Below are 27,165 nucleotides of genomic sequence, written 5' to 3'. Positions count from 1 at the left end.
CAAACTTTTCTTATGTTCAAACCAGTTTTGTGGAAGAAAGCCACCTGGCTCTATCACCATGACTGGACATGTGCCCTTTCACAACCCTCCCCTTCCCCTCTCCCTCCCCCTCCCACCACACTCACTCTTTGACTACCAAAGGAGCTGGGGAGATGGGAGGCCCAAACTATAACATGCTTAGACCTTGAAAAGCCACCTCAGTATGCTGGCCAGGACTTTGAAAGTAGAGACAGGTTTTGTACAACACATACTGGTTTAATAGTTCCATGCTGCTCTCCAGCCTAGCTGGATATAGTCATTAAAGCTGCTAGTTCTTTATCTTAATGCCCGTCAGGCTTAGTGTATTAGTTCAATACTCCCAGTAACATAGGAATCAACCCAAACATGTACACCACTCCCTCCCACTTTCCCTTCCCATGACCTCTACCCATCTCCCAACATCCTGGTTCTGTTCCGTATCAACTGGCCCAGTTAAACTGGTGTGTTATTAAGAGAATTCTATCATACCCCTTCTTTTCTTTTACCTCAAAATTGCCTATATTTCTAGACAAAGTCATAAAGCTGTAGATTATAATAAATACTCATTGCAACTCTTTTCAATCATCACACTCTGAAATAACATTGTAACTTAGGGTGATATTTTCACAAAGGGCAGGTAACTCCTACTGAAAAATCTATAGATGCTTAATTCCCATTTTAAATCTCCCTCATAGATGCTGTGTCACGTAGTGCAGCATTCCATCAGGGATTACACAACCAGTATCAGCCAATTTCTTTACTACATTTGTAAAATGCGAACCACAGTGAGGAATATTTGATTCGGGCTTCTGGGAACAACTGCAGCAGAAATGTAATATATAATTTAAAATTATAAACAACTACCAGAGCTGGCCAAAAAAAAATGGAGGGTTGTGGGGGGGGGCGGGGGGGGGTGTTGGCAAAGAATGCAGAAATATTTTTGCAAAACTTGTCCATCAAAATTTTGAATTTACAAAAAATCGTCATCGAGATATCAGATTTTTCAACCAGCTCTAATAACTATATTCTCTCACTTTTGTCTCAAGCTGAATACACCACATGAATTCAGATGTATACTTAAACGTACATAAATATATTAAGAACCAAAGGACATCTATAAACTCATTTTGTTATCTTTTGATTGACACTATTTCAAACATTTGAGCCTGATTCCCCTTTTATTTATATCACTGTAACTTCATTGATTTCAGTGGAATTTCTCCTGATTTTCACTGGTGTGAAGGAAATCAGGCCAAATGTTTTCCCCCGCGTTATCAAAATGAACCAAGCTTGTCTAAACAGAGCACTTAAATTTAAATAACAACATCAGAAATGTATTTGTGAACATGTATATTTTTTCCCCAAACAGAAGTATCTCCAAATTTCATTAAATCAAAATGACTTTAAATGTCACAAGCAATTTTCTGAAATAGTAGTCACCAAGTGACATTGGTAAAGTGGAGAATGTAAGAAAAGGAACATGATTTTTAACTTTGACATCTGAAGAGCATACATCATGGAATGCGTTCACCAGAAATATAAATATATTTAAAATCCATGCAAGTTACATAACAGAGACAATCAGTGCACATGTGCTTCTCTTTGCTAGCCTTGCAATAATTAAATCTTGGCCGTGAATTATCATATCTGGAACAACACCTACTCATTTAATACAAAATTGATACTGCAAGATAACTCAGCTAGTTTACACATAAATTGTAACAGTTAACAACAAATGAAATTCATAATCTCATACAAGTCCGGGAACACGCTGCACACAACTGTTTGACAGAATAACTTAACATAGGGCCTGTTCCTGCTTTCACTTCAAGACTGGCCCCTAATTTTTCCAGTCTGTTGCAGTTACACACACCACATGAAAGGGTGAAAGGATCACACCCTGACATTTCATTTTTGCAATGTGACTTATACGACTTTTATTTTATGGCTATAAGAAGCTACATAATTGGTGTTGTTTTTTTAATGTTCTTGAAAATTGCTGTTCATTTTGAGAAACTATAACATACAGATCAAGAAAATTCAGTTTGTGATATTCCAGTAATAAACTAAGATTTCAGCACTAACGTCTTTACACTCTAATGACTGATTTTGTGATGTCATGATAAGCTGTATCTTAGATACAACAGTGAAAAAAAACCTCATAGCATTGTTGTTGTAGTATCAGGGCCGGCTCTAGCATTTTTGCCGCCCCAAGCACACACAAAAAAAAAAGCCGCGATAGTGACTGGCGGCAATTTGGTGGCAGGTCCTTCGCTCCCAGAGGGAATTGCCGCCGAACGGCCGGACATGCCGCCCTCCCCTTCATTGGCCGCATTCATTGCTTGCTACGCCGGTGCCTGGAGCCGTCTCTATGTAGTATGACACTCTACTTCTGCCACAGCTGTAACCACATATGTTTACAAGACTGTTGCAGTCGCAATGTTTTTGATACAACACCTTTATATCTACCATACTGTGCAATACTGACTGTGAGAGACACATTGCCAAAGGCAGATTTTGTTAAGGAACGGAAAGCCAAGAACCTGCTTAAAGAATTAAAAGTTAGCTGTTATTTCAACACTACTTGTCATAATTGGTATATTACTCTTGTAATCTTCTTATTGAAGCAGCCAGTGGTTGAATTGTAAGATTATGCACCCATGTTTTCTTATGTAATTTATATTTAATTCCTGATTACAGACTTATGCTTCTTCTGTCTGATTTTTTTTTCCACATTGAAGACAAGATGTCTTCCATCATTCATAATTAACAGCCAAGTGGAAGCAAGAAAAACATCAAATACATTTTAACGTAACAAAAGAATTTCACTCAGAGTCTAGAAAAATCATGCTTTATCTCCCACAATGAGGCAATGACTGACCCTGCATATTTTCAGTCAGACCACTCCTTTTCCAAACAAGCCATTCTATTGCTAAATGATTCACTTTAAAGATGACTTGTAGTTATTTATTTGACCTACTCCTGATGTATGTGTGTCACTACAAATTTGAGAAATAGGCAGGGTGAGGCTTTCAAACCCACCTAGAGGAAAATGTGGGTAATATTTTTCCTCTACGTGTTTTTAATTGTAGTTTGTTGCATAACAGCAACAATCTCTGCCAATTGGTAGCATATTTATAATAAAATGCTTTTAAATTAAGCATTTAATTTTTCACAACGATTGGGGGAAGGATATTCTTCTATAGTAAACAGAATTCTTTATTCATTTGGCCAAAGCAAAAACATCCTGCAGTTCTTTATCAGGTAAAACCCCCACTCACATCAGCAATCTTTTTATACAGGTGGGAGTTTTGCCTGAGAAAGAACCAGCTCCCCCAATGTACCCTAAAATTTTAACGGCCACCAAAATTGCCATTTAACCATTGTAGTGAGGGGGGTGTGGCTCCCTGCCGCCCCGGAGGGGGACAAGCCCATCCGGAGGCCGGAGTGGGTGGAGCTAGGGAGCTCTGAGCCCGCCCCTCAGGGGGTCCGGCGGCGACCCAGAAGTACAAAGGCTCGCCCACAAAGCTCAGTCAGGCCCCAGCCACCGGAGAGACCAGACGTCTCCAGCCTAGCTCGTGACTGGGAAGACTCCGCGGCCCAAGGCGGCCACCAGGACTGGCCAGGCCTGCCCTGCGCCCGTTACCCAGAAGAGTTGCCAGACCTGCCCTGCACCCGTTACCCAGAGGAGTTGCCGGACCTGCCCTGCGCCCGTTACCCGGAAGAGTTGCCGGCCCTGCCCTGCACCCGTTACCCAGAGGAGTTGCCGGCCCTGCCCTGCGCCCGTTACCCGGAAGAGTTGCCGGACCTGCCCTGCACCCGTTACCCAGAGGAGTTGCCGGCCCTGCCCTGCGCCCGTTACCCGGAAGAGTTGCCGGACCTGCCCTGCACCCGTTACCCAGAGGAGTTGCCGGACCTGCCCTGCGCTCGCTACCCAGAGGAGCTGCTGGGCCTGCCGCCCACCTACTACCCAGAGGAACCCATGGTACTGGCCCCCCAGAGGACAACACCCAGATCCAGGTACTACCCGAGGGGGAGTCTGGAAGTAGCCCGGGGGCAGCCGACCCTAGTCTGGCTGCAGCACTGCCAGAGCCCATGTCAATGTGTTGCGGCCAGGATCCCCACTGACACAGCAGCGGGTCTTCTGCCGCTGCTAGGGCCCCGGGCTGGGATTCAGTGGAGTGGGAGGGCCTGCGTCCCCCCCCCGCCACCCAACCCGGGGGTGGCAGTCTCCCCTCTCCCAGGCCTTTGGAGGCTTGGGGCCTACTGTTGTTGCTCAGCCCTGACTGCGGGCCTGAGCCCTGACCCATTGTTGCCCCGCCCTGACCCAGGGCCTGGGCTCCCTACTGTTTATACCGTCGTTGCTCAGCCCTGCCTGAGGGCCTGAGCACCTGACTCTGCATTGCCCAGCCCTGACCTAGGGCCTGGGCTTAACACTGTTTATACCGTGGCTGCTCAGCCCTGACAGAGCCTGAGCTCCTGACAGGGCCTGAGCTCCTGACTCAGCGTTTGTTGCCCCACCCTGACCTAGGGCCCAGGATAGCTACAGTTTGTACCGCTATTTGCTCAAGCCCTGACTTAGCATTGTTGCCCCGCCCTGAGCCAGGGCCGGGCTTACCGTGTTTCTTCCGGTTACAGCAAGGGCTGCCGAGGGAGACCCCACGGCCGGACGAATCCCCCCAGCTCAATGGTGTGTAGTGAGCCGGTGTGACTCCCCGCCGCCCCGGAGAGGGTCGAGCCCCGGCAAACCCTTGTACAACCATATGTGCATGCCAGACATAATACAGTGTTTCTTATTCTTGTTATCAGAAGACAAAAGCCATAGTGTAATTACAATAAGTGACTGTATCAGATCTATCTACCTAACCAGGAACTATTACCGCCTGTACCTAAGTGCCTCATTAATGGATTTTATCCTCAACACCTTGGTGAAGCAGGAAAGTGTTATCTTCATTTTACAGATGGGGGACTGAGCATGGGGTAGATGAAATGATTTGCCCTAGGTTACATAGGATGCCTGGGCTAGGCTAAGCAGGGAAATGAATTTACATCTCCCTAGTCCCAGTCCAAGAGCCCCATCTTTGTTACCCTTACTGTGTTTTGAATCCCATTGTAGCAGGACTGCCATATAGAACGTAAGAAACACATTTAAATTAAAATATATATTTTTATAGCCAAACATTGAGAAACTAGCTATTGCTTAAACATAAAGTATCTACTTGAGACGGCGCAGGAATCAAGCAGGTATACTTACAAGTAGACTTTCCATGGGTTTTCTCACAATTCGGACAATGATAGATGTCAATATCTGGTGCCTCCTCTTCTTCTACGCCAACACAACTAAAATATTAAAAAAAAAATAGACCATCCTCAGACTGGCTCTAAAGGTGCAAATATACAAAGTGATCAAAATTTTAACTTTGCAATTAATATGCAGCCATGTTAATCACTAAGGGTATATCAAGGCAAAATGTGATGAACCTCTTCTGTGTGCATAAGGTCAGGTCAAATGTCACTGCAGCCCACACTGCTGGTCTAGTACTGAAAGAGGTGTCTCCCAGACACTTGTTTGCCAGTTCAATATGGGCCTCCCTTACAGAGTAGAGACTCTGATTAAAATTTCTTTGCTCCATTCACAAAGACCACATTAGCTGGCTGGGACAAAATAATATTCCCATCTACACACCGTTCTGGAAATTCAATCCACCCCAAAGACAATAAACAAAACACAAACCCTTTTACAAAATACCTATGGACAGTTGTTAGACAGTAGGGCAATGTTGGCAATTGGTAGGGACACAATAATATATAACATGCACAACATAAGTAGATTCCATCTCTGTTACAATATTATGAAGAAGAGAAGGAAAGGGTGACACACAAAGCTCACTGCACTTTTGGCTGCCAAAATAGGTTGTATTGTGGCAGCTGCTCGGAACACCCACTGAGATTATTTTGGATGTCACAACATATGTAACAATACAGTGCAGCCTGCGGGCATGCTGTGTGAATGCAATCCAACGGCAGACCAGAGCACTAGGAGGAAAACAAAACTAAATTACAAAGGAATGAAGTACCCAAGATAAGAAGTTGTTGTATAGTCAAAGTAGGGAGCAGCCAGCCAAACAATCGAACTCCACATGGAGCAAAGGCAAACAGGATTTTTTTCATGCTTGTTCTGCCTAAAACAGCCTAGACAATGTAAGGCAAATTTGAAGCACAGAAAAGAGAACTTCAAATCCTCCATGAATCAGGCTGGGAACCTAAGGATACAGCCCCCCATTCCTTCTTCTATAGAAACTGTGCTCAACACAGGACCCAAGGTGGGGGAAGAGACAAAGGTAGATCTATACCATCTTTGCCTTGATTCCCCTGGGCTGCCAGGGACTAGTTCAGTCCCCAACATAAATTAGACAGTCTCAGGATTCCTCTAACGTACACTAGTTGAAACGGCCCCAAAGGGCTGTTACACCAGCCAGGGATTGCCAGAGTGCCCTGACTGTAACCCTTCTGCTGGGTATGCTCCCCACCCCATGCCAGAGGAAAGAGGATGGGCTAGATCCAGGAAACTCCTCAGCTGTAGAGCTCGGCGCAAAGGGGACATATTGTGGGTCAGAATCTGATCCACAATCTTTAACTGACTATTGATAAAGCTGAGTGCATTCCTCCACTATAAAAATGAGTTAACTTCCCTTTCACAGAGACAGGCAATAGGGGTTTGTCACAGTGCCACTTGGGCCAATAAAATTATGCTCTCCCAAGTCACTCAACTACATCAGTACCAGCATGGGCCATCTCCTTGTAATATCTGGGGAAGGAGGAGAGTCTTACTAAAACCTGGATGGAGAAATATTTGACTCCTGAAATGCACTAAAGCCCTGACCCACACTAGTGTTTGTAAAAGTGTGCCTGAAACCATTTTTGAAACCCATTTTAACACAACTCACATCCATACCTAACATGATTACAAACCCTGTGACTACCACATTAAAAACATCTGCACTAGGAGGTGGTCTATGGCATGGCTTCCTTTAGCATGGTTATTGACTACCATCTCAAAAAATGTTGTCCAATTTCTGCCAGAAATCTTCTTGACTGTTTTTCAACACTTGCACTAACAAAATGTGACTCGCTATGTGGACAGTATCCCAGGCTCATTCGGAGTTGAGCTGTATATGTTCATCTAATCTCTGCAACCAAAATAATACAAAACATGCTTTTCCGCTGAAAGAACCCTAAATAATGTGAATGCTAAAAGTTATAATAGTGCGAGGGAGAGGAGAAGTGGATCAGTGCAAAACAAGTTCTACCACGTTAGCCCATATGTTTGAAGGTCCGCCCCTGAGTTGTATTGCTAGCATTATCTGGTTGGTATGGCAATAAAAAATTTTTTGACCCCTCTGTAAAAATATAGATATGGCTGTATCTGTTGGCATTGCTCTAGTACTTCAACAAATACAAAAGAAATTGATCTCTCTAAATTGTTGACTTGGAAACCTACAGAAAAAAAATTAAGGACAGGAAAATCATCACGACAGTCCAGATCATTAGGGTCAAGGATTTTACCAACAGTAAAATGCCAGATTAGCCATCAGAGAATTTAAACAAACCTCATAAATTAGCACAAGTAAAACAGAATTGTAACATTCATATCTCCAAAAAGCTGCATCAGCTGCTTATGCCACTGCTTTCAACTTGTCAAGCTTAGTAAAGGTATGGATTAGGCTCTAAAGTGGTCCTTTGAAAAGTCTATATTTAGCTACACTAAGCAGCCGAGAACAGGCTTACCTTGCTTTATGAAGAGGTATGTAAAGCTACTAATAATGGGGCTAAGGCTTGAGTGTATGGAGGGACCTGTTGCTCTTAGGGCAGGAAAAGTTATTTAAGGAGAATCAAATAGGAAAATAAGAATAATGTATAGCAAACAGGATCAGGCTTCACCCTCACACTGACCCTAGATAAACAGGGTACCAGAGGTAATAGACGCCCATATAAGACAAAGCCCTGAATATCGGGGTATGTGGTCATCCTACCTAGGGTATGGTTTCTGCACAAGGGTTTGCATATTTATATTTACTAAGGCTCAGATTCTGCCACATTCATTGTGTGGAGCAGTACCTTACTCCAAGAGTAGTTCCACTAATGAGTAAGGGGGCAGAATCTGGCCCTAAAGTCCCAGAGTGCCTTGCTGCACTAATTCAGACCTTTATCCCAACTCTGGGCTACTTTAGGAGAACCTTCCTCTCACTGAATAATGCCTTACTCCACAAATAATCCCACTGACGTCAACAGGATTATTCATGGGGGAAGATAATATTCCATATGAATAAAGCCTTCCATTCAAGACATGTAGTCACCACCACTCCCTAAAGCCTCATCTACACTAGGGTTACCATATTTTGAGTGTCCAAAAAGAGGATACTCCACGGGGCCCCGGCCCCGCCCCCAGCCCCGCCCATGTCCCCGCCCCAACTCCGCCCCCTCCCCTGCTTCCCACGAACATTTGATTCGCGGAAAGCCTGAAGCAGGCAGCAGGTAAGCTGGGGGGGGGGGGTGTGGGGAGGAGGTGCGGCCCAGTCTGGCCCCCGCAACCAAGCGGCTCCCTCCGGCGGCCGGCCCCGGCCCCAGCAGCTCCAGCCTGGCTCGGCTCCTGGGGTGCCGGCCCCAGGCCAGCCCCCGGCCGAGCGCCCCTGGCCCAGCACCCCCGGCCCAGCACCACCAGCCCCGCACCACCGGGCCCGGCCCTGGCCCCGCACCCCCGGCCCCGCACCCCCAGCCCCGGCCCCCGGCCCAGCACCACCGGCCCCAGCCCCGCACCCCCGGCCCCGCACCCCCAACCCTGGCCCCCGGGCCAGCACCCCCGGCCCCGCACCGCCGGGCCCGGCCCAGCTCCCGGGCCAGCCCCCGGCCGAGCACCCCCGGCCCAGCACCGCCCTACTTTCCAGGACATGTTCAGCTTTTTGGGATTTCCTCCCGGACGGGGATTTGAGGCCCAAAAAGCTGGACATGTCCGGGAAAATCCGGACGTATGGTAACCCTAATCTACACTATAGAAGGTTAGTTAAAAACAGTTCCCTCCAGTGCTGCCAGCAATTCAGCTACACTAATTTACCCCCTGTAACCTCATTTTGGCTAAAGAACTTGACTGTAGGGATGGGGAACCAATGTAGATTTCAAAACTTTTTGCAAAATTAATATGGGTTCATTAACTGCTTTAACACCTTATTTTTCTCGAGTGATGTCATTCTTTTAAAAAAAGTGTTTTACTAGCTAAAGGAAACCCTCTGCTCTGTAGAAGAGCCCTCCTAAAATGCGGATGGCAGGAGTGCCTGCTGTGCACTGTATTTATTTTTTCATGAGCATCTTTTCTTTGCCCCTCTCTGTGCCTTTTTGCACAGTCTCTTTGTATCTGTTTGTCATGCTTCTCCCTGCTTCTTCTCTCCCCACCCCCCATTTCTCTTAAGAGAGAAACACATTTCGCAGTGCTTGGGTCAAACATTTGACCCCCACACATACAGCGATCAAGTGGGTTCAAAGTTAGACAAAGTGAGATCAGATGTAACAAGTGTGGTAGCAGACTACAGCCAAAGGCCATGCTATAGTGATTCCCACATGAGTCTATTGCTATGGAACCTGGACATGACAGCACCACCACAAAGAACAGTGGCACCCTTGACCTATTATGCATATGAAGAGATGCAATCAGATCATACATGAGAGGTTCTGCAAAGCAACTGCAAATCCAGCACTGAAACAATAGTTATAAAAGCGTAGCCAAAGCTGAAAACAGCACAGGGAACTGGAATCCTGGCCAATATCCTGGGACCGCAGCAGCTGCCAGCCTCCTCACTGTCTGTTCCCCACTTCCAGAGGCTATGATTGCAAGGGGGCCACAAGCTGGCTTCTCCTTACTCTGTGCAGTACTGCTCCTTTAACTGCTTGGGATGCTTGCAGCTGAAGTCCAGGAGCTGGTTTTCAGAAAGGATTCAGGGAGGGAGCAGACAACAGAGTGGCTTCACAAGAAGGTAGGTGAGAGTAAGGGAGCAGAGCATGGCTGTTTCCCAGGCCAGGGGAGGGAAGCAAGGGACAGAGCAGTCTCTGAGGTGCTGCTCCTTTAAGGGAACAAGAAGCAACAGAGGGTGCAGCAGCAGGAGGTTTAGCTGGGAAGCAGCACTCTGGGCAACAGCAAATTTATTGGCCTCATTTGGGTTAGTGGTCTGAGAATCAGTTTTTAAAAGCCTATAAACACTGTGGAACAATATGTTCACGTCTCAGCAGGATTCTCTCAGCTCCCAAATCACACACACAGTACCATGCAGATTACCCTTCTGAAAGAGACCTTTACAAGTGTGGTACTGTTTGCAATACAAGGACACCTAGGGTCCACCTAATTACCACACACAGACCCACTTATGTGTGCAACTAGGTACCTACTACAATTGTGCACACAATCACCATAGCTGCATGCCCTAATAAGGTATTGGTAGATCCCCAGGCAGTCCCCATTTCTCTGGCTTATGAGCTGTCCCTTGCTACATTTTTGACATGGTGACAATTACGAAGATTTGCAGGACTGGACATGTCCTCCTTTTGGAAGACACCAGGTTCCCCAAACAAATACAGAGACAATGAACTTTTAATTGGTGAAGGATCAAGAGGAGGGAAAGAAATGCTCCTGAAATGACCTGAAAAAGAACCTCATTCGTTGTGACATTGATATTAACATGTGAGATGCTACAGCAGTAAACATGTCAGTTGGGGACCAAGGAAACATCTGGTGCAGAAAGTTATGCTGATGCAAGGCACACTACTCAGGCAACAAGACAACAGGGTTCTTCCCGAGCAAAGAGAGAGAGAGAATCTTATAAATTCAGCTAAAAAATGCTATTCCATTTTCTTGCCCAACCTGTAAAAATGCCTGCAAAGATGGAAAACGACATTAACCATCTATGTTTCCAAAACATTTTCTTGTTAATTCAGTATGAAGGACAATCAGGCTGGGGTGATTTTAATCAAGGCAATTTAAATAAGTGACTTAAATCACTTGATTTAAAAAAATATGTTTAAAGTTGTAACCATATTGAGGCTTTGTAAAACCTGTTGGAAATTTGTGCTATTGCATCTTTCAATTAAAATTTAAATGCCAGTATAGGCAGGGTATCTTATTTGAATTTTACAAAACCGCTGTAGGCAAAAAATAAAATAGAAAAAATTAAGGCCCTGATCCTGCAATCATTTGAGTAGGTACATAACATGCTTAAAGTTAAGCAGATGCAGAAGTGTTTGCAGGATCATGGGTTGAAATTGTATTTTAATTAAAAATTTCTCTCTTAATGGTACAAAATCTTAGTCACCTCAAAACAAAATTGCTTCAATGTTAACAACAAAAAGTTGTTTAGACTTTCAATGCACTAAGAAAGTTATTGCAAACTTTTTTATACAGACCCAAATTTTTCAAAAATATTAGCCTACAGTTAGGCTTCTAAACCCATATTTAGGCACCTACGTATGGGATTTTCAAAAGCACTTAAGTGATTTAGAAGCCCAAATCTCATTGACTTCAAACTGCAACCCCATCAGAAGAGTATATTCTAGCCCAGGGGTAGGCAACCTATGACACGCATTCCGAAGGCGGCACACAAGCTGATTTTCAGTGGCACTCGTGCTGCCCGAGTCCTGGCCACGAGTCCAGGGGGGCTCTGCATTTTAATTTAATTTTAAATGAAGCTTCTTAAACATTTTAAAAACCTTATTTACTTTACATACAACAATAGTTTAGTTATATATTATAGACTTATAGAAAGAGACCTTCTGGAAACGTTAAAATGTATTACTGGCAGGCAAAACCTTAAATTAGAGTGAATAAATGAAGACTCGGCACACCACTTCTGAAAGGTTGCCGAACCCTGTTCTAGCCAAAGCATTTCAGCTTTCCTGACTCAAGGAAGCTCAATGTAGTGGAAGGTGATGCTGGTTGCAAATATAGCATGAGCAATTTGCTTGTCCGTTTTTTGAGTTTGTGGTGTTTGCACAAGCCCTGGACAGGTCTTTTTCAGCATGGAAGCATTTTAAATGTGAAACTTCTTAATAAAAAAAACTATGTAAAATCTTATATTCTACTAACAATTCAGAAACCTAGACACAAGTAAAAAAAATGTTAGCAATTTTAGCAACATAAATAAAAAGTCTGATTTTAAAAAATATTTAAATAAAAAACTGATTTTTTTTTAAAACAAATTCATATTTGTATCCACTCTGAGGACAATTCTTGGTAACAAAACCTGCAAAGCTACATTACATTTTAGAGCTCTTAGCCCAGAAGCGGGCCCTTTGAAGTAGTCTTATTGCCTCACCCGCATCCTAATAAAGCAATATAGTAAAGAAATAGTGTGACTTCTTAGGACGCTAACGGCTCACTTTTGAACCAATTATATTACAGTTGCCTCAGAACACACTTACGTGTGTCATTTTCACCTGTTCACTTTCAGATGTGATCAGTCTCTTCTGATGCATATGGTATTACACTCTAGTATTGCGTGGCACCTAATATTTGTCAAATAGTTTATTTGACAATGGGGGGCGGGTTTGTCACTTATATTATTCAACTAGCTCTATAAGCTGATCAGGCAGTATTCACTGCATCAGTTGTTGAATAAATTGTTCATGATTTTTTAATTTGACTAGCACAAGACATATAAATCAATACAAGCCTCCTGGGTCTGTATTCTGCTAATTTAATTAAAACTTATTTTTAACTCTTTTCTGCCTTACCAAAATAGGGCGAAAGGCCTAGAGACCTTTAACGCTGCCCTAGAACAGGCACTTCACTCTTAATTTCAAAGGACTCCAGAAATATACGTGTCTTGTTCTCACACTGAATCAGCTCCCAACCCCAAGTAGTAACACTGAGGGTGCTCCAGCCTCAGACCTTGGGAATAACCCAGCACCACACTGGTGGGGAGCAATACAATAATACTTTGCACTTCAATAGCAGTTTTCATCCAAGATTTCAAAGTTGCTCTACAAACAATCAATCAATCCTCACAACCACATCCTGGTGAGATATGTATTACCCTCAGCTTATGGATCGGGAAACTGAGACACAGAGATGCAACAGTACAAAGCAAGGCCCTAGTTCTGCCCCTATTGAAATCAGTGGGCGTTTTGCCACCAACGTTAATAAAAGTCAGTGACAAAGCCACAAGCGTGTGCTCATGGATTCTTGATTCCCAGGAAACCCCGAGATGGAAAGGCTGTGGTGTCAGACAATGATCCAGCTTACTTTTTTTTACTTTGTGTGGAACAAATGACTGCCAGAGTCAAGTTTAAAACCTCTGAATGGAGCCGCTCCCACCCCCTGCCCACCCCCTCATCCTCTCGCCAACTCATCCCCTTAGCTCCATTCTACCTTTCCTCTCCCATTCACTGACTCCCTCTCCAGCATCATTCTGGATTTCTCCTTAACACTCTTCATTCATCTTCCACTCACTTCCGCTCCCTCTTTCAGTGCCCCATTCCCTCTCTCTGCCCTCAGTCACCTACCCACACAATCTTTCTTTTCTCTTCCCTCTGGGGGGGAAGGGGGAGTGGGGGAGGAAGCTAGTGATGGCACTTAGAGGTGTATTTGCCCAGAGTCAGCAGATTGAGACCCATTTTCCCATCTGCTGCAGCAGGAGGCACGGCTCTCAGGCCTGGCTAGTTTATGTGGTAGTGAAGGCAGCACACATAGGTAGGCTGCTCAGGGCCTGGTGCTGGCTCCCTAGCAGCAGGAGGGCTCAGGGGTCATGCTGAGCAGCAGAGACTGACCCCTGTGTGATGCATGCCTGAGAGCTGAGGACACAGCTTCTAACCACATGGTTTGGAAAAGTGATAGGAAAATAGACATGTGTGGTATTTTTATTCCTAGTAAAGGTGGTGATCCATAATTCACCTGAACTCCCCTTCCATCTAATAACAGCACAGGATCTAAAAGCACAATGTCCCTGCAAGACATTTATCATTCACTGAGCAGCAGTGTTCTTCCTTTCGCTTGTAGCTTATGTGAAAGGTAGGATACTCTTGCCCCACAGGGCTTTGTGGGAACACCACACCTATCCCCACTTCAGAAGCCTCCACCTGCGCTATAATAAGAGTGGAGAGAAATCAGGACTTCTCAGAAGTAAAAAGAATCATGATTTATCCTCCCATATTTTATGGTTATCCAGCACTGCCGCATCTACTTGATCAAACTTTTATTACTCTTTTTGCTCAGCTCTGACATTGTATGCAATTTCAGCAAAACTGAAGCATTTACTTGAATGCCTAGTCAGCCTAAGGAAAGCTCTAACTTGCTCAGCTGCAGAACTTTTTCAGCAAGGGCTTGCTTTTTTATCAAGTTTACCAGACCGGTTGACACACTGATTCTCACGTGACCAAATGATGACATCTGCAAGTGCTTTAACGATATGTCAAATACCATAACGGAGGCAAGTGATGTTATAGAATGGAAAGAAGAATGAGAATGGGAGAATAGCAAATCCAAACTATGGCCCAATTCAGCAGAGAATTTAAGCACATGTTAATTTTAAGTGCTTTGCTGAATCAGGGCCTAAATGAGAGCAAACTCTGAATATACCAAGTAATCAATATTCCATTTAATTGGAAGGCCTTACAGATGAGCCAGTGTAGGGAGAAAATATATTTGGAGGTACAGATTTCAGCAACTCCCTCATTTCAAAACAAACTCTATCCCCTGAATCCACCTGTCAATGTTTGTGCTAGACAGCTGCTTCAACGACCTGCTAGAACAAAGCCATGTAAAGCACATAAAATCTGTAATATCCAAGTCTCCTACATGCTAATCAAAAACAAACTGACAGGCAGGATTTCCAAGAGAGTTAGCAAAATAGGTTCAATGTCCAGGTGCCCTCTACAGTCTGATGTTTTTAAGATTCTAATGCCATTGCCATCTGCTGCTTCATCTTTTTGCACCAAGTGCTGAACTCTGAGCGTGCACTCCCCCTCCCTTGCACCTGACAGGGCAGCAGTCCTTTGGCTGTTTGGTGAACATTCCAGGGGAGAACAGAATGCATCCAGGGTCACCCTGATAGCCTGTTACTTTCAATGGAACATCAACGGGGTCATGGCAGCACATCAGGGAACCCAGAGGACCTGGACCAGGAGATGTGGAGATAAAAAGAAACTATTTCATAGTACTGAGCACAGGACTAGGAGCCAAGAGTTTCTACCCGGTTTTACACCAACTCCCCCATGTGGTCCCAAGCAAATGACTTAACCTCTTTGACTCAGCTTCCCCATCAACAAAACAATGCTACTTGCCTGCCTACCTCAAAGGGTGCTGTGCAGATTAATTCATTAATATTTGTGTAGGGCTTTGAGGAGAAGCTCTATGTAAATGCTCAGTGGTGCAATTGAATACTGCTCTTTTAATTGCTTTCCTTTAGTGTGTGGGCTCCATTGTTTGGAATACTCTTGTAGGAGTTTGTAAATAAAACATTTTGTCCTTTTCCATTCCACAAATCCTCAGATTTTCAAAAGATTTCCAGCAGCTGCATGATCTGGCCCTTGGTTCATGTAGGGACAGAGCCTCTTTCATTGCTCATTGGAACCATCAAATGATGTCAGCATCGCTCTATGTTAACCAGGTATATGTTACTGTATAGCCAGCACAGAGAGCAGCAAACGCTGCTTTTTTAATGGCTGTTTATTTTCTGTAGTCTCAGCAATAATAGCAACTTTAAAACAAACGTACTCGGTATTTGGAACTTGGAGGATTTCCCCCACATCAGATTATAAGATCTTCCAGGCAGTTCATTTTCTGTTTTAAAAACTTTGACCATGCCCCTTTGAGTTGAGGGTTTTATAATATAGTAAAGGGCTGGAGGGAAAAATAGCACAATGTATAACTAATGTGGATTATTTGTTGCAATGCAGTGTCTAAGGGAGTATAAACTAAGGCATATCAACCTCAGAGCAGGTCTGCGCTGTGGACATTTCCAGAAAAATTCCCACTGGTGTATAGAATGATCCAGCTGAGCCGGTGTTAGCACAAGCAGGAAGCATGATGGGGACAGGGCTCTGGCAGCCGGACCTGCTTTTACCTCCATTTTAGTTAAACCTGCTGAAAGCAAGTCTAAGCAAAATGGTGGTTAAAAACGTGTCTCATCTACCTTGATGGCATATTTTCTACACAAGGAATATGCTTTTGAGCTAAACAGCCATGGTCCAAATCCTGGGATGTGCCGAGCACCATTAAAGTCACTGAAGTCAATGAGAATTGTAGGTGTACCATTAAAAAGTACTCCTTGTCTCTAGCACACGCTCTACAAGGTTGGCGGGTATTGTCTGTGTAAAGAGGCACAATGTTATTGCTACTGCAGTTTGCTCCTGGTAAATACAGGTGTGTGTTACAAAACACATTCAGAAAGTAAAGCTAGTCAGAATGCAGCAGCCTGCTTGGTAAATGGAGCATCACAGCGTGAGAACATTCAAGTGGTGCTTTGTAAGCTGCACTGGCTGCCTGTAGGTTTCCAAATTGAATTTAAGGTGCTGGCGTTGACCTACCAAGCCTGCAACAGCCTGGGACTTACTCATATAAGAGACCGCCTCTCTCCCTGTGACATACAACCAAAGCTGATTGGGCAGGGGGAACTTTTCCTTTGGCATATGGTCCCCCTTCTGTTGACTCTTCAAGCACCCTGTCAGACTCGTTTTGGAGGGAGCCTTTGGCGAAGGAAATGTGGTCCGGGGGGGGGGGGGGGTTTAACAGAGGTGGGGAATAGGGATATTGATTCATTTTTATTTTATCTGCACTCTGTGATTCACTGGGGCTTTTGTTATGCATTGCAGGGTTGCTGCCATCTTTCTTTTATGTTCACAGCTGTGCTTTAAGCTGACTGTCAGGGATGCCTAAAGTATAAGATAACTTCCCCTTTTCATTTTAGAAAACTAACTTAATAAAAGCCATATCATAGTTCTGTACAGAAATGGAAGCTGGCGTGAATGACAGTGAGGAGCTGCTTGCGCGGCTTCTTCCTAGACATATTCCTTTTAGCCCGTTGTACAAGTTGTACTATCTTGGATACACTTTATTCTTTGGATGACTACACCACCTTTTAAAAAAAAAAAAACTTGCTTGCAATTGTGGCGTATAACAGAGAATTAGCCCTTTGGGAGGCAGCATGAATCACTTGACCTCTAGAAAGCTACTTGTAAGACTAGGTGAAATCAGGACCTTCCTGAAAAACAAATGTTACAGCCAAGTTAAGCTAGTCGAAGAATTATTTTAAAATTGCAAAATGGGAGCTAACAAATCACATTATCTAATCTGATCTATCTCTGGCATTGGTACAGACCCCATAACTACAGTATGCAGGCACTAAAATACACTCTATATCTATTCATGTATCCGGAATAAAGACATACCTAGGAAGATCTAAATATTAAGCTCCCGAGACCCAGTGATTTGAAATGCCAAACAGCTTGAAAGAACACCCAGCTGCTCTGACTGATTTTCTAAAAATTATAACCCATGAGAAATAGTGTCTACAGAAAAAATCACAATAATAATTTTGAAAAACATGGGTTGAGCGTTTCTCAGCAGGAGCGATACAAGCCACGAGGAGAGTTAAAATAACAGCGGATACAGGATCAAAACACTGACGCCAACAAGCCCTTGAATTTCACTGATGGAATTTCAAGTTTTATGTAGTCAACAATATCCATATTGGTCAAACCTGAATCATAAAACCAGCTAAAAAAACACCAGTCAGATTATATTTACCAACCCTTATTACAGGATATTTTTTTCCTAAGGTGTAACAGCAGCCTCTCCATTATATCCAATAGCATTCATCATAATCCTCCCCCAGTCATTATATTTTTTTAGCATATTATTCATTGTGGGAAAAGCCCTTCTGGTTTTTCAGACACCAACAGCCTGATCCAAAAGACATCAGGAGTCTCTCCATTGATTTCTGTGGGTGTTGGATCAGGCCTGTTCATGACAGATTTTGGTTTGGAAGGAAACCGGAGCTTACTTCATCCTGCAGAAAGTTCCTAACTTTATTATTTACATTGCTATTGTTCTTGGGTAAATAATGTTACAGTGCTTAAAGACCAGATTTGTAAAGATATTTCAGTGCCTAACTCCCATTGCAGTTCAAAGATCTAGCCCTGCAAATGGGTCACTGCCTCCCAAGCACCTCCTCAGGGCACAGAGTAACCTTACGGCATCCCTACCTCGGTTTCCCCTCAGTGACTTAGCCCTCTGGTTCAGCCATTAACAAAAAGTCCACAGCTTCCAGCTTATAAAGGTCCACAGCAAATAAAGTCTTTGTGCTAGTTTCAAACGGGCCCAGCCCCTTCTTCCCGTGGGGTCTGTCTCCCCTCTTCTAATTCAAGGACTCTTCTACCCACCCTACGAACGCAGCTTTCAGCCCTTTCCCTCTCTCTCCTCAGCCCCTCCTGGACTTCTTTGGGTTGCTCCCTGCTCCTTCCCAGGCCTCCCTGACCAGGAGTCCTTCCCTGGTCTTGCTCTCGTCAGGAACTCCCAGACCTTCCTACGTGGATTCCTCCACTGGCTCACAGTGTCCAAGTGGCCTTCCACTAGGCCCAAACCCTCTGGTCAAAGGTCTCCACAGGACCCACCTGCTCTCTGAAGCAGCTTCCTTTCCCTGCTCCCTTCTGGCTCTTCATAGAGACCAGCAGCCCTGCATTAGGCCTCATGCAGAGGTTGTTAATGAGGCACAGTTGGGCTGGACCTGTTCCCTCTCAAACAGCCCAGTCTACCCTGTGACAGGCCCTAAGTGACTTAGGAGCCTAATGTCTTTGCTACACATTTAGTTCTTGGCCAGCAGGGGTGTGACTCTACCCACATGAGCCTGCTGGGTGGACCCTGCTGACGTGTCTGTGCTTTGATCTAGTCCTTTTTGAAAGAGGGCTTTGGAAGTGACTTAGGCTCAATATGTCATAAGTGACTTAGATTCTTCTGAAATGTCTGTTTGCTGAATGGGAATTTAAAATGCTTTATGTTTTCCACTACGTATATATTTTTTTATCTCTGAAAAGAAAATATTAGAACAAAAATGTCCTTGCCCCCACCCTCCCCCAGGAAGGCTGAAAATGGGGGACAAACATATATGGAAGATGGTTCAGTGACAGTTTTCTCTCCAAGTTAAATGAAAAAGAGTAAAATTTTCAAAAGCATGTAAGTGACTTAGGAACCTATTTCCCATCTTCAGCAGTTCATGGGAACTTAGCAGCCTAAATCCCATTGACATAAACTCCATACTATCCTCTCAATTATTCTTATCTACATAAATATCCAAAACCTGTTTGATTCTTGCCAAACTCTTGACCTCAATGCCATCCTGTGGCAATGAGTCAGAGAGGCTAATTGCAACCCTGTGCCAAAAGTGTTTCCTTTGATCGGTTTTGAATTTGCCACCATTCAATTTCAAAGAACACTCCCTTGTTCTTGTGTTATGAGACAGGGAGAAAATTCCAGTTTATAAAGACCTCCTTATTAGGTTTTTCTTTTTAAACTGTACTGTATTGTTTCCATCTAATAGAAGCTCTCCTGCAAAAGGCCGTTTGTGGCATAATTGTTCTCGCAAGAGACTCAGTGATGGAGCTCTCCCCTTAAGGCTGTGCAAAGAGACAATCCTAACCCTTCTAGCTGTATTGTAAAGCTAAGGTGCTGTACAGGTCAGGCCCATTTTACCTAGTAGCTTCCATCCCTCCTATCATGTCTTTCGGAATGGAGTGAAATGAAAAGGATTTACTCTGATCCTAATGAAGAGCTTAGCTGGTAAATTTGCTAATGTCATATCAGCAGAAGTTTCTCAGGACCTGATCCTACAAATCTCTCCTTATGGATGCTGTTCCATGGATTAGGCACTACTCCCATGAGAAAAGATTACTCATGTAATTCATAGTTTACAGAATAGAGGCCTTGATACTTAATAAAACATAGCATTGGTTTGGTTTAATTTTTCATTTTTGAATGAACATTTAGTAATTTAACCCATGAGCCAGATTCTGGCTCCTGTGCTGGCCCCTTTGGGCTGCTCCAATGGCACAAAGGGACTGGAAAATTGCCCTAACTAGGCAGCTGAGGATTCCTCCAGCACAGGGGAATTCCAGGCTGGCACAGAACCAGGCTCCATAACCTGACTTCATAACAAGTAATAAGAATAATATATCTCAAAAAGATCTCAAAAGCAAGATTCATTTAATTTACGCATCTTGAACAAATGCATAATCCTTGCAGCTGGTGAACTGCTGCGAATCATTCCCTTTACATAGTTAATGTACAGATAAGAAGACCAGAGCCCTTGTGGGCTGTCATAAAAAAAGAAATTATCCATTTTAATCAGTACAATTGTTAATTAATGTAATTAGTAGATTCACTGGCCCCAGTACTTGAATACAGACTAGAAGTGCACAATGCAACTCAGGAGGGGATGCAAAAGTGGCTCAAACCGACCTCTACACTCCTCTGAACAGGGGCTAGCTGTTCACATGGCCAGTCTTCTGACTAAGTTAGAGCAACCTGAAAGTTGATCTAAATTACACTGATTGCCAGTAGCCCCAACAGGGAATGACAGCAACTGGGAATAACTGAGGCCCAAAGAAACTCCAGCTACTCTCCATTTTCCCTGGTCATGCCCCCTCTACTGGCTGCACAGCTGTTACACCACTAGATGTATGCTTTGTGATCCTTCTATAATGGGCTAACCTGGCTTTTGAGCTGATTTGTACACACAATGCAATATAAACTGGCTTCAGTGCAGACAAGCAGGGGGGCCTTTATTTTCAGTCTGGATGACACAGTTCATACTAGTGGTTGTCTACATTTTTAAGATTGGGCCCAGTTTTCACACTTGTGTGTCTAAATAGGGCCTCAAATCCTGGATCTGGATGCTCACGTTGGCACTAAGGTGCCCAAATGCCAGCTTTCGGTGCCAATTTGACTGCCAAAATGAAAGATTTGGCCTCAAGATTGAAAACTGGACTTCCCATTAACAAGTTAAACTTTAACAGTCAGTGTTTACATTTAAATTTAAATGGTTTTCCCCCATTATAACAAAGCATCCAGGCTGCAGGTTCATAATTGTATTTATTGATTTTGTTTTGTAGTTTTTTTTCCTCCTCAGACATCTCAAGATTACTTCTCCATTGCTGCAGCTGCCTCAGACTTGAATACCAATCAACACATGGTCCTTAAATTCTTGCTAATCAACACATGGTCCACATGTTCCTGTTGAGCCTGTTATTTCTCCTTTATAAATCTACTCCCTTCTCACTACAGGAGTCAGTCAATATCGCTGTTCTTGCCCAGTTAGCACAAAGTCTCTCCTAAGAAGAGCAGAGTAAATATTTACTGAACCGTGGCTTGCATAAAAATATGATTTTGCTGATACTGTGTTTACACCCTCCCTTTATTTTTAATTCCTGTGAACATTCTAGCAAATGAGTTTAGTAGCAGGAAAATTCACTGAAATAGTTCACTTTAGATGAATATTAGACAATATCCCTGGAAAGCAAATTTTTAGCTTTGAGTTTTTGCTCAAGAAGCCTGATTCAAAGCACATCCATGCAATCACAGTTCACAAACATACGATGTGACCAGCACAATGCGTCTGATCAAACTAACCAGCGTACCTTGAACTATGACTATCCCGGAACTAGTATTTGCAAACAAATGACAGATCAGGATTTAGTCCCAGAAATTATTCTGCAAATAATTTTTAATAATGCATCCATCTGAGAAAATGATAAACTGTTCACAAAAAAACTGCAAACAGTAACAGAGGCTAAATTCATCTAAGTTATTTGCTATGAATTATTTGTTCAGCTCTACCTCTAAGAATAACACCAGTGCTGCCCACTCATTAACAACTCACAACAGTCTATGCAGAACACAGAAACCAGTACTCTTCTGTGACATAAATCTCTTTCACCCTTCCTACATTAAAGATTGAATTGACTCCCCTCCCACTGTGCACCCAAAGTTCTAGTCTTTAACCAGAAAAAGAGTATTGTAAAGATCAATGTCAGGTATTTTTATTGGACACAAACACAAGCATTCTGAAGCTCTATCTAAGAGAAAAACAACTTCTTTCACGGGCACTGAAGAAGCCATTCTCCATTCAACAGGGAGAGTTCAGTGTCTAATTCAAAAGCGAAAATGCTGATAGTACACATCCATAGAACTGCCTGGGACACAGGTGTCTTCCTCCTCATTTCAACATGTTAGTGGCCACTGATTCTTCATTGCTGTGGACTCCTATGCTCCTCCAAACAGCCATTCCAATCAGAAGGACAAAAAATTCTTGAAAACCAAGTCTGGGGCAGAGGGACAATTGGTCTTATCTAGCAATGCATCCTAATAAACCATTTCACTCAATAGCTCGTACAGTTGCTAAAGTCCTGATTCAGATTTTAATTCAGGCAAAGTTTCTCTTGAAACCAGCTTCAAAGTTATTTTTCCTGAGTAAGGAAGTGAATAAAAATTACGTATATGGACTTCAGCAGTTGTACCTGCATGTTTAGTGACTGGATATTAGAACAATTTCTTATTCCAGGCAAACAAAGATATACAATTCTGCTTTTTTTTTTCAAGACAGCAGTAAATAGGTCAGGAGAACGACAGATGTCATCTCTCTCTTACCCTTTCCTTTAAATGAAATGTGTCACTTTTTGAAAAGGAAAAAATTACACCAAGGAAACAGAAAACACAGGCAGAAAAAATATTTTTAAAAATTAGTATAAACAAACTAGGGAAAACATGTTTATTCTACAATAGTGGGTCCTCTCACAGCAACGTAAAAACCATAGCAATTCACATTACACACTGAGGTATGTGTTTCTTAAAGTGCTCTGTTTTTCAGAGGCTGAATACCTATCGTGATGCAGGAGTTGCCATGGTACAAAAGAAACAATACAATTTTCAACTACTGAAGTGGTGAAAAAGTGGAGTTATAATGCCATGCAGAATGTAAATTCACAAAGAAAATCCAATACTCTGGACCAATTTCTGCTCTCAGATGTACTGACTTCAAAGGAAACCCCCTCCATGGATCTGAGAGTGGAATTTGGAACTGTTTGTATCTTATTAATTAAAGGGACTTAAATATGAATAATGAAATAAAAAGAAAAAATCCTATACTGAGACTGGTTAAAATAACTTCTTAGGTCATTGGAGTGCTCACAAATATCAACAGACCTATCCCACTTCTCCTCATCATCAGACACATTATTCCTTCTGAAATCTTTTTTTTCCCCTTCGGGTGTCAGAGACCGTTCTGTCTCCACCCTTAAATTAAAGGGACTATAAGTCTAAATATTCTCTCTTTAATTTAGCCCCTGATTCAGTTGAACCATTTTTTATTCTTTTCAATTTCATTGTAAGGCACCCTCAATTCACAGGACACAGCATTATGGGACATATTCTGTGCAGGGTGAAGTCAATGGCAGACTCTGTCAAATGTCTGATCTGGCCCCACATTATAGCAAAGAAGATAAAAAAAAAAGATTAAACCCTCATAGCCCTAAACCTCCACAAAACAAACAAAAACACCCTTAGTCCCAAGCAGAGTTTTGACCATGAATAGGAAGAAATGCCAGAGACTCCTTACAGTCTGCTCGGGACTTCACTATTGTTACTGATTTTACATGGAAGGTGCTCAGATACCATGATGATGGGTGGCAGTGTAAAAGCCTAAGATTTAGACAGACAGATTAAACTGTTTACTGCAATTTATCTAGGGCCTGGTCCAATTTCAACTGAAGTCAACGGAAAGACCCTCATTGACTTCACTATGCATTGGATTGACCTCTAGATCTAGAGCCCAGGACCCATAATTAGCTGATTAAACTCTACTTTTTTTACGTTATTAAGATTTTAAGCAGTAGTGACAAAGTAGCCCATTTTTTTTCTGATATGCTTAAACAAGGGCATCAAATGACTGCTGGAGAAATGAGTTTTCATTACAAAAAAAAACAAAAACAAATATAACCCAAATCCTGAGTCTTTTGCCCTTTTCCTTAAAAATCTCAAAATATAACCCAATTCCCAGGAAAGTTCTTCAGTGGAAATTGTAGTTAACGGGACAAGCTGTTTGTAAATCAAGACACAATCAAAGAAAAAATCTTCTTACACTTTTTGGCGAGATCCATTCCTAGCTAAAATAACAGAGTGGGAGACAAGGAAGCTAAGTGGATTCACGTACACAATGCAGGGATTTCTCCCTGCTCGGCTGCTCCTCAAGTGCTCCAATACCCCTCCTTCAGGCCTTAGTTTTCCCTTCCTGGGGGCATAGGAGAAGTGCAGAGGGTCTGGGAAGGTGGGGGGAGATTCAGCATGGTGCTGCAGTGGAGAAAGGGGATGCCAGCAGAACAAGGGGAGGAGGAAAAGGCAGCTGAGAAGAGAAGTGTGGAAGGGGCAGCCGAGCAGAGTGGGCTAGAAAAGGGAAGCAAAACAGGTGGCTTCAGCAGACTTTACAAGAAAACAATAGGTGCCCTAACTGTTTTTGATTATTGTCTCTGGCAAACAAAACCACACATTTCTAACAGCACAATGCAGTATCGCAGCAGAATCAAACTTAGTCACTGGCATCAGATTAAGAACAAAGTAACAACTGTGCTGCATTACCCCAGTTCTGTCAGTTGGGCCTTGATTTAAAATAAACATTTAGCCATATACATTCAAAAACAAATCTTGTACTGCGTTTGTCTATCTGAAAGCAAACAACACTGTATATAGAAGAAATAAGAAAAATATCACTCAATAACTATGATCAGAGCTATCTGTGGGAAAAGCCAAAGCTTATCTACCTGGCATGGTAGTTTAAGTTCTCCAGAAAGCTCTGAAACATGAGTGATTCATGCCAAGTTCTGAGCAACTGGTGAGAAGGGAGGATCGCTGAAAAATTACACAGAAGCCATGTAACATTGAAAAGTAAATTATTATTATTATTATTAGAGTTACCATAGCTCCTCGCTGCCCTAGTCATGGACCACGGTCACAGTGTGCTACGTGCTGTACAAACACAGACGGTCCTGATTACATATATTTTTGCTTTAGTCTTGTAAGTGCCTAAACAAATGGAAAATTCTTTGCTAAAGTGGAAGGGTTAGAGTGCATGGCTGTAAATTCCGGGCTATATTCTTACAAGAACTTTGGAGCTAAAGAAACTACTTTTAAGCAAGCAGATAATTCAGAGGTAAACTTACAAGAAACTAAAATATTAGAAAGTATGAAAATTCAGTTAAAAGAGTGAATTATAAAATAAAAACAGCGAAAACTATAAAAATCAATGCAAGCGTCTCATTGGACCATCTCATCCAGACGACTCAAGTAAACCGAGTCTTTTCTCTCCCCCACTTTCTTTTATTTTTTTGCTATAAAGTGACATTGTTTTTTAGATTCTCATGTGCTCTATTTTTAGGATATTATAAATTCATGATCCCCTTTGTCCAATTCATTTAACATTTGGTAAAAAAAATTCTACCTTAGGCCCAAAATTGAGACCTGTATTTGTGTATTTTAGAAGAGGAGTGAAAAATCCAGCTTTTAATTGCAATTCAGCTGCAACTTTAAGTTTGGAGCCACTAGTGCCACTGCCGAATGCATTACAGATTTAAAAGCATTAGTGCAATTTGCCAGTTCGGATTTTCGAATTGACAGAGTTTGTGCAAAATGGCAGAAAGAATCAACGGATCGGTTTAAAGTGGAAGGCATCGGAGATCCAAGAATAAAGCATCATATAAGTCAGCCATTGTTAAGCAGAGTCCCAAGTCCTGCCAGCCCACAGTACATTGCTCTCCCATTGACTTCACACTGGACTTCAGCTCTGTTTGACAGTTTACAGGCTTTGGGCCCTAAATTACAGCATTCCTATTGAATCCCCTTCGCATAGGAGACAGTATTCTCCAGGGGCCAAACCCTGAAATCTTTATTTAGGGCCCAATTGTGCCCCCACATCTTTACATGGCTGTGTAGTGCGGGCTGGGGAAGGAAGGAAGCAGCTCCCCTTCACTTGCATGGCCCATATAAGAGGGGTCCCAGTCCCAGAACTGCCTTGGGTGGTACAGAGTAGCTCCCGAAGGAGGGGAGTGGGAGTAGGTACAACAACTGTTCCACCCCGCTGTGCACTAGGCAACCCCAAGTGGGTAATATACTGCAGCCCATAATGGGGGTCACAGAGTGCAGACCCCTCTAACAAGTCCCTGAAGCAGAATGCCTTCTGCTGCCTGCTTGGGATACATGGCTCTGCACTGCCCCTTTATTATGGGCACTGTGCTGTTAGCACAATCTAGCCCTTAGAATTTACTCCACCTTACTTAGGCAAACACTCATTAACTTCATTTGTCTTCCTCTAACTTCAGTGGAACTGAGCCCCAGATTCATGGACACTGGATCTGAGCCCTAGATTAATGAAGCCTGGATGCAAACGGCTTGTAATGAGCATGTTGCCAGTTTTCATGTCATAAAATCAAACACTTGTGGGAGGGAAAAAAAGAAGGAAAAGAATCATGAGATGACCAAGTTTCAGATAGGTTTTGTTTCTTGAAATTCAGCTGTTCTGTCAGCAGTAAGCAATCAAATGATAAAAGCAAAGAAATGCACCATAAAAGCTTTTCCCAATGTCACCAAATAATGGCGTGTTCTTTCAGTACTTTCCTGTTGTGCCCTTTTGTACCATCATTTGTTGTCATTTCTTATGTCGTTTATTTGGTCTAAGCCCTTTATCTTGGTATTGGATCCAGAGAGGTGAACCCTGAGCCTGCACTGAAACCTATGGGCCCAAGAATCCACCCACAGGGATCCAACTGCAAGATCAGGACCTTAAATTCCAAATTCCTCATAATAGGGACTTTGAGCCCATTACACTTACACCAGAGTTGTTACAAACAGAATTTGGCCTCTTGTGTTTTATTTCCTTGTAAAGTCCCATGTATGCCTATGACATTTCATGAAAAATAGAGAAACCCACTTAGATATTGGGGTACCCCAACATGCAAGAGCCGTAATTCAGAGGTGCAGCACAGTAACACGAAGCACGTGTGTCATTTAGCCATATTTGGTTATATCTACATGAATATTTTAGTGCTCATAAACGATGCTGGATTGACAGCCCT

General features: G+C 43.0%; 1 protein-coding gene across 3 annotated transcripts in view; it reads right to left on the bottom strand.

Annotated features, from left to right (window-relative positions):
* PHF2 (PHD finger protein 2) overlaps window positions 1-27,165 on the bottom strand; it is a 145,101-nt gene that overhangs the window by 64,483 nt on the left and 53,453 nt on the right. For all 3 annotated transcript variants that reach the window (XR_004646456.1, XM_034775599.1, XM_034775600.1), the window contains exon 2: window positions 5,273-5,358. Coding sequence is in view for 2 of the 3 variants with exons in the window: in XM_034775599.1 (XP_034631490.1) it covers window positions 5,273-5,358 (86 nt within the window). In the remaining variant the exon portion in view is untranslated. The remainder of the gene's footprint in view (window positions 1-5,272; window positions 5,359-27,165) is intronic.

Source organism: Trachemys scripta, chromosome 7 (genome assembly GCF_013100865.1).
Source record: "Trachemys scripta elegans isolate TJP31775 chromosome 7, CAS_Tse_1.0, whole genome shotgun sequence".
Classification (NCBI taxonomy): Eukaryota; Metazoa; Chordata; order Testudines; family Emydidae; genus Trachemys; species Trachemys scripta.
The sequence above is the reverse complement of the archived record's forward strand: the minus strand, read 5'-3'. Positions and strand labels throughout refer to the sequence as shown.